General features: G+C 37.8%; 1 protein-coding gene and 1 long non-coding RNA gene across 3 annotated transcripts; both read right to left on the reverse strand.

Moving 5' to 3' along the window:
• Positions 1–1,839: 1,839 nt before the first annotated feature.
• On the reverse strand, positions 1,840–5,179 carry LOC133745782 (uncharacterized). 2 transcript variants are annotated; one of them, XR_009863773.1, is made up of 7 exons: positions 4,401–5,179; positions 3,533–3,682; positions 2,976–3,075; positions 2,768–2,875; positions 2,513–2,623; positions 2,277–2,394; positions 1,840–1,971 (listed from the first exon to the last, which is right to left on the reverse strand). It is a non-coding gene; the product is annotated as an uncharacterized LOC133745782 (long non-coding RNA). The 2 variants fall into 2 exon arrangements; XR_009863772.1 differs by lacking the exon at positions 4,401–5,179 and having other exon boundaries at positions 3,533–4,099.
• Positions 5,180–5,295: 116 nt separating this feature from the next.
• On the reverse strand, positions 5,296–8,061 carry LOC133744329 (disease resistance protein RUN1-like). Its single transcript, XM_062172458.1, has 3 exons — positions 7,102–8,061; positions 5,841–6,942; positions 5,296–5,574 (listed from the first exon to the last, which is right to left on the reverse strand). Exons 1-3 carry the CDS (start codon positions 7,620–7,622, stop codon positions 5,296–5,298), a joined length of 1,902 nt encoding a protein of 633 aa, XP_062028442.1. The 5' UTR covers positions 7,623–8,061.
• Positions 8,062–8,557: the final 496 nt, after the last annotated feature.

Here is an 8,557-nt window from a genome sequence, read left to right on the forward strand (position 1 = left end):
CACCTCCACCTATTTTACAATAAATAAATTAATAAAAAATTCTATGAACAGTAACTGACCGTTCAAGAAACAGAACGGGTGAAAACACATGTCCAGTGACAGTGAACAGTATCTTGACCCAGTGACCCAATAACCTTGACCTGTTGACCCAACGGGTGAACTTGCTCTGAGGTGCATTGCCACATCAGCTTCCTTCATTACAACTTTCAACTTCTTTCTCAGCTAAATTCGGATTGGCTACGGGCCAGTTTGGTACAGCTGTACTTATAAAATAAGCCGGCTTATGGTGTCATATGAGAATAATTGGTTGTCAAGTAAATCAAGTGAATGGTTGGTAAACTGGATTTTAAGTGTTTAAGGCATCTACAATGGTAGATTTAAAGTTCAAATTTTAAACTCCATGTAATCCTTATCCACTCGAGGTAGGGTTTACTACAAAAAAATGTTTTGAGGGCTGCTATTGCATGTAAGGGGATGGAAATGTAGTAATGACTGAGAGAAATCAATACCATCACAAATATTCCATTACTAAACTAGCAACCTATTACGACACAAATCAAATTTTTTTTTTTTTTGAGAAGAGACACAAATCAAATTTAAACAGAGTACAGATCTCAAATCAAAGCTTAATGTCTCAACATACAGCCTGTTATTAACTAAATATTACAAAATCAAAAGGATGAATTCCTATAACTCTATAAGACATTCCAGAACTAATACTCCCCGGATCTATGCCTCAATTTCTATTTCATAATTGAACCTGCATCAAAGACACATACACTTACATATAAGCATACAATACTGGTTGTTCTTATATAGGTACAACAATGGGTTTGACAGGGAGGTGATATAAGCAGACGCTAATTCTCAACTAATGACTGGTTCAGATTGTAGCAAGGCTATTGTAAAGTTCAGGGCTTCAAAGAAATTTCTCAACAGATCAAAACTTTATTACTGTTTCAAAACTTGAAAAAAGTGATGCTCCTACTAGGCTAGACAACACATAAGAGTTCAATTGAAAATGATCATGGAAGTAACTAATTAAACAGGAAACAGTTAGGAAAGAGCTGAAGAGTAGGAAATCGTTGGAAAATGGGGTTTTGGGAAAAACTTGGTATGCGTTCTTCCCAATCCCTCATATACCTATAACTTCCTATCACCCTTTGCTCCCTTTCCCTCACTCCTCACTCAAACAAAACCGTAAGAATAACAAGAAGAAAATGATTTGTATTGGATCTGCCTGGAATCAATTTCCTCTCGGTGCAACAAATTTTGCTGAATAAATTCACAGAATTCCCAAATCTAAAATTCTAATCAAATGTACACTTCAACACTAGAAAAAGTTACAAAATTTGCTGGAAATTGAAAAACTCTGTTACATGAAAGAAGCCACTCACCTATTTATAAGATGAAAAATCAAACCCACAAATCTATTGTTGATATTCCCAAATCAAAAGCACACAATGAAAACCTAATTAATCTGCAAAAAGAAATTAAAAATTGAAATCTCAAAAAAAAAAAAAGTACCAGGAGAACCATGATTGATGAACTTACTGAGATTTGAATGGCGTGGTGATTCACTACCACAAATCTGGCCTTTAGACACCATCACAAATGGTGTCTATTGGGTCAATGGGCACCAATCATTGGTGTATAACACCAATAGCCACGGTCCAGCCACCATTATCAGCAATGATTTCCTTTGCTGGCGTGACAAAGACCCAAGTACCCACTATCATTTTTTTGGTGTCTGCCATAATGGGTCCCACAACAACTTCATACCCACTAATACAACCTTTGGTGACTACATATATTCCATTTTAAAAAATATATATATATATATTTAAATATGTAAATACAAATTATTGTAAACAACTCTACAGGAGACTCCTTTCACTCTTCTTTCATCTGAAATAAGAACAATATATCATCTCTCTTGGTCCATCACTGAACTGCAAAAATATCTCTCTCCTGCAAGCAGCAAAGGGGCAAGTCAGCTTACTTGGCTAGAAATAATCACTATGATTTCACAGAGTATGCATGCTTAGGGAGTAATGCACAAACAATATATGAGGGTATAAAAACTATTCCATAGTATGCATGCTTCTTGCACTAAAATGAAAATGGCGCAAGTATCGTGTGCTAATATCTAGAGAAACATAAATAAGAAGGCATGGTTACTGTTTACAAATGGGATGTCAATGTAACTAGCTATATTCTCTTAAAAGAGATACTCAGAGTTAAATAGTAAGACTCAATTAAATCCTTCCTTTTACCTGCTTTAGCCAGACCCCATCCTTATCTCCGCTTTGCAGTCCCTTGAATATTGTTTCACCCAATGTAGAGATGTACTATGGATCATCAACAAGTGGAGTATTCTCATCGAAAGTATAACTGCAACAGATCCATTAACCAGTTTAACAATCATTACATAGCATATGTGAAGGGAAAAATACAAAAAAAAAAAATACGGAAGAAGCTATAATAGAAGAAAATGGAGGAAGCTGTATACCAATTGTATATGTGACTGGTCCTTCCATATTCTGATCAAACAGGCAACGTGCTTTCCCTAGCTGAATCCTATGTTTTTCACAACAGAGTTGATAAAAGCATCAACACTCTCCTGTGGAAAAAGTACAAGTCATTGCGTTAAATGGAGGGCTCCTACTAAGAAAGAACAAGAGTAAAGGGAAAGGCACAGAATATGCCTCCAAAAGGAAACAAGAAAAGCTCGCATTATACAAGGAATTTGGACATTCTATTCAACCTGCAGAGCAGCCTTTGAGAGAAAGCGAATGTAATAACAGCTGTTGCACGGCTAAATAGTCCTTTCGTCTTGGCCTCCAATTCAAAAGAGTGGGATATAATGCCACCTCTGGAAACCAGTATACAGAATTAGTAAATAATAAACAGAAGAAGTGGAAAGTAGAAACCATACAAAGCAGCAAGAGTCATATTAAACAGTTGGCACTTACACATCAAGCCTTTCCCATGACTTGAAAGCATTTGCCGCTGACGAAATCAAAGAGATCTTGAGGTCAGCTCTCATCACTCAAACTCACATCATACGCTGTTCTGCAAAAGAAACATGGCAGATCATGACCAAATTAGTTACACATAAGCATATATGTATGAAGAATCAAAGTAAAATAGCACATAAAATAAATTAATGTAATGAGAAGTTAAAACTTGCAAAATCAAAGAACATCCACAAGAAGCATTATCAATTACTATTTCTAAGTCCTCATCCATAATTCCAACCAACAATAATTCCAGTAAACCAACATAATAGAGAAAACAAAACATACCAAGCATATCTGGAAGAGGAAAACATCGGCATACATCACAATTCAACAAAACGTACCAAGCATATATGCTATTACAACTAATCACTGGCATGCAAAACTAAAGTTAAAAACATTATCTCACCAATATGCCTCTTTCATGCCCAGAAGAATAAAATTAAAAGATAAAATCTTAGCCATATAGCAAACCAGAAACAAAAATAAGCTACATGGATTCAGATCTATACCAAATCTAAATTCAAATCACAGTGACTGAACTCGTCATGGAGTCTGTATGCGTGTCAAGATAAACTCCAATTTTGTAACGAGGGAAACAAATTTGATAGGTTGCTGCACAAGCCCCAAATTCGAAACCCTAAGGTTGAAAAAATTGAAACCTGCGAATAAATTTGACAAAAGAAAATAGGTAAAGAGAAAGTGCATATGTGAGTGAAACTGCAGGAAATAAAAAAGAGACAATGGTTGATATGGATAGTTTGTAACAATTTCTTCAAGGTTCATATGATTAAAATACTCCTTCCCAATTGATGGTCTTTTCAATTCTCTCTGAACAGAAACCAATCACCATAAGAACTAAGCCAAAAAACATACAACACAAAGTATTTAAATACTAAACCCAATGAAAATATACAACTGAAGCTTACAATGATTCCACTATTAAAAAATCCTAGAACTTTTATGAGATTAATTAGAGAAATAGATGAACCAAACAAATTCAAATGTAACAATTCCATCACTTTTCTTCTTTCGTTCCAGCTATCTTTCATAGCAACTTTTTTTTTTTTCCCAGATATCACATTTGTTTCCCTAATGAATATGATATTGGCACTTACAGCTTCATATATTCTTCCGCTGTTAAAGCCGTGTGCAGGGATAAAATAAAAACAACTAAGACTAATTAAGGATCAAATGGTGGAGGAACAAAGATAAAATGGTGGAGGAACAAAAAAAACCATAGATGAGAATGAAAGAAGCCGACTGCAACAACAATAGAATAGAGAGCCACCACAACAAACTGTATCCAAGGCAAGTTGAGAGAGAACGTACGAACATGCAAAGGCGAAAATAACTAGATCCAATTGCAAATTGACTCACCAATCGACGACGACATCCAGAACTGTCGATCCTAGCTGGTCGAGTAGAGGGAGATCCAACGCGCTCGTATAGTTTGTAGATCGTTGGTTCCTGCGGCAGATGGGCTGACCGGTGACAATAACCGATGGTCGGAGACCATAGTTGCTGGTAAAAGAGAAGGGAGATGGGAGAAGGGGGGAGAGAGAGTTCATGTCGGCTTTCATTTTTGTTTCTGAGAACAGGGCTTTGCCCTTGCTTTGGTTGTAAACCCCTACTTATCTAAATAAAATTGCGTTTGGTGACTTTACCAAACACCAGCTTGTCCATTCCTTAAAATTTAAGAAGCTTACAAGTTCCCTCAATCCTGGCTAGGTCCTGATGTCTCATCCTGGGAAAATCGTTTTAGTCCACTCAGGCCTTGTCGAGATGAAAAGTCCAGGTATTGCAATCCATCTATCGAGGATGGTACTTCACTTATGGCTGTGCCACTTATAACAAGAGTTTTCAAATAATCCATTTTTCCTATATGCTTGCTCAATTTCTCAAATCTCGAACAGCCAGAAAGAACAAGAGTCCTAACAGAACGCAACTTATAAAAATCCTCCGGAAGGTCCTTGAGGTTAATGCAGCCTTTAAGATTTAGCAAGACAAGTCGAGAAAGATGTCCAATGGAACTGTCAATCTCTGGCAAAATCACACAGTATTTAAGGATCAAATACTGTAGATTTGGGAGTTGTGAAAAGTCTGGTGATTTTTCTAGGCACCGTGAATGACTGAGATTAAGTATCTCCAAATTCCAAAGCCGCTGTTAGACAACACCAAAAGAAGAACAAGGAAAAAAATCAAAAATCCACAAAGAAGAAAAGCAGAGCGTGATGTAACGTATTAAACCAGAGGGAAGATGTTTGAAAGTTTCTTAATATACCCTGGAATCCTTCCAAACTCGTGTGCGATTGCTGTACCGCAGGTCCATAGAAACCAGGTAACTTGTATCCAGAAACGCATTTTGAAGGAACAGTCCTCGCAAGCAGAGCCATCTTAACTTATTGGGAAGCTTGTTGGCGCGTCCGGTGAGTACTACATGCTTGAGTTGGAGCAATTTCAGTCCCCTCATGTTTCTAAATGCTTCTGTACTGAAACGCATTTTGTCAGATATTTGCAAATTTAGAGCGAGTCCTTCAGTCTCTTCAGTTCCCTGTTAACAGAAGGCACTAAATTAATAAAAAAGGATTATTCGCATGTGAGAATATGATGTATCCACAGGCGTGCGGCAGAGTCATGAATATACTACCACAATGAAATGACTGGATTACGGACACTAGAATATGAAATTAATGAAGCAGTACTATTAGAATTAGAAATAGGATGGCTTTGCGTAATTGAGAACCACCTCTTCACTATTAGTATTAGAGATAGGAATAGGATGCCTATGCTTGTCTTGATTGGGCTGGGAGTACTTACAGATTCATCTCTCAAAACATCTATTACATCTTCCTGACGCCACAATCTACTACGTCTTCCAGGGTGGTTCGGGGATTCTTCACGAACAATTTCTCTGCCCATGTCTCGAAGCAAATCATGCATCATTAGCTTGTCTTTTTCATTAATAGTTACGAGGCAACGTTCAGAGAGGACACTGATTTCTATTTCTGGAGAAAAACCACAGCCCTCAAGTATTTTTATGACATGGTTTTTGTCCATTCCAATGAAGAAAAAACATATGTGGAGGAATATGTGTCTCTGGCTCGCCTCAAGTGCATCAAAGCTTATTCTGAGCTTTGACTGAATTTTGCCATCAGGAAATTTTTCCAATTTCTTCAGTGTGCTATTCCAATCTCCTATGCTCCTTCCAAAGAGGAAAGACCCTAAAATTTCAAGAGCCAGTGGTAAACCTCCACAGTAAATAACCACTCTTCTTGAGAGTTCGATATAGTCTTCATTAGGAGAATAATTTTGAAAAGCATGCCAACTGAAGAGCTCAAGAGCTTCTTCTTCATTCATTTTTTGTGTCAGATGTATTTTATCCACTTTCACTAGTTGTAACAAATGTCGATCTCTTGTTGTTATAATAATTATACTTCCCAGACCAAAGGAATCACGCCTTATTGCCAATGCAGTCAATTGGTCCACATGATCGACATTGTCAATGATGACAAGTACCTTTTTGCTTCCAAGTCGTTCTCTGATCACATTGATTCCTCTGGAAACATCACCTACCTCTATCTTGGTTGGTTTTAAGACATCAGAAAGAAGTCTTTCTTGCAGTGCAATCTTACCACTTGAGTCCGTTGCTGTTTCCCTAACATCTGCTAGGAAACATCTACTGTCAAATTCATGATAAAATTTGTTATAGATGTCTTTGGCAACTGTTGTTTTGCCGATTCCACCCATACCCCAAATTCCAACCATGCAAACAGCATTATCTAATCTAACACGTATATATTCACTAATATCTTTAACACGATAATCTATTCCAACTGGATAGACAGCTAAATTCAAGTATGGGGTGGTCAGCTGTCTGCATATCTCGTCAACAATGCTATTGATAAACTCTGCTTCATGCCTGTCAATTAGATTCAGAAGCAGAACTAAGAAGTAGAAAGAAATCACCCCGTTGACTAAAGTTTAAAGGAGAAAAGAAGGACCAAACTGAAAAGATAGGAAGTAAAATTACTAAAATATATATATAAAAAAAAAAAGGAAAAAAGAAGAGTAATATTACCTATCAGCAATATCGAAGCCAGCCAAATCCGCCGCTCCTCTAAGAGCAGCTCTCCACCTAGCTATCTTATCTCTACCTTGATGTACTGTGGCTTCATGTCTCTCAAACGCATGAGCAAAGCTACCGGTCTGGTTTCTAACATGTGAAGGATCGACATGATAGAATATTGGGAAAACCCGTTGCCTTTGTGTTTTTCTACACTCCATGATCCGCACCAGCTCCTCGAGACACCAACTTGAATCCGCGTACTTTTCTGAGAAGACGATGAGTGAGATCCTACACCCTTGGATTATCTCCACCAAATCCTCCGCTATGTTTTCTCCCCTTCTTAGTCCCTCGGCATCCCTAAAGGTCCTGACTCCGGCACGAACTAGTGCCACGTAGAGGTGGTCCGTGAAGGTCCTCCGTGTGTCTTCACCTCTGAAGCTCAAGAACACGTCGTATGTGTAGTCAGGGAACTCCGGTGGCCATGAGGATGGTGGCCCCGATGGAAGCGATGGGGATGATGACGATGCCTTCATTGGAGTAAAGGGCTATGGATGCAGTGGTTTAGATTTGAGAAATGACGATGGACAATCGGTAAGAAGAGCAAGCTCAGGTCAGGTCAAGTAAACGGTTTGATTCCTTATTCAGAGGCATCATCAAGTTGATGGCTACGCGTTTCTTTCACCGGAAGTCAAGAAAAACAGACGACAGTGACAACGACCTTTTTTCTCCAGTTCTTGTCCATGGCTCCATATTGTTGGGGTTGAGCTATTACTCACCTCCTTTGATCCAAGCTTGCTGCCTTGTTATGCAACTGCTCTTCACAACTCCAATCAGGTACGTTGCCTTGATTAGCTTCTTAGATCAGTTGATCTTTATCTCCTGCACTCAATCACACACATACACCAATATATATTTGATATAGAAGTGATGGTATAAACACAGATGCAAGAAGATGATTTTGTTAAAAAGAAGAGGCTGCAGCACTCTCTGTTGCTCAGTCCTCTGTTCTGATATTTCTTGATCAGATTCTCTGTTTCTCTTAGAGTGTTGCAGCTGCTATGTTAGACACACCACACCTCTAAGTACAAAAGTCAAGGAGCATTAAATGTCTTACAACAACTTATTTAACTAGAGTTAAAAACTAACTAGCATAAGGTTAAAGTAAACTAAGCATTAACTTTAACACTCCCCCTTAGTGCTTTGTTTCTTGACTCCCAGTAACCCTCTGAAATACTGGAACTTGTCTTTTGGCAATGCCTTGGTGAAAATGTCAACTACTTGATCTTCTGTCCTGCAATATACCACATCAATTTCATTGTCTTCAACAGCATCTCTGATGAAGTGATGTTTGCGAGTTATGTAAATATATAATATATATATATATATATATATATATATATATATTTACAGCCCACAATAACTGCACTTAACTTTTCAGCTTTCACCGATTTTTAATAGACAGGAAAAT

The sequence above is a fragment of the Rosa rugosa genome, chromosome 4 (genome assembly GCF_958449725.1).
Source record: "Rosa rugosa chromosome 4, drRosRugo1.1, whole genome shotgun sequence".
NCBI classification, from domain to species: Eukaryota; Viridiplantae; Streptophyta; class Magnoliopsida; order Rosales; family Rosaceae; genus Rosa; species Rosa rugosa.

Bases quoted from the DNA above. Each gene is read 5' to 3' on its own strand.
- LOC133744329 (XM_062172458.1), bottom strand. From the start codon at position 7,622: ATGAAGGCATCGTCATCATCCCCATCGCTTCCATCGGGGCCACCATCC. The intron at 6,943-7,101 runs GTAATATTACTC...TCTAATTGACAG, and splicing joins GGCTTCGATATTGCTGATAG to GCATGAAGCAGAGTTTATCA. The intron at 5,575-5,840 runs GTAAGTACTCCC...TTCTGTTAACAG, and splicing joins ATGTTTTGAGAGATGAATCT to GGAACTGAAGAGACTGAAGG.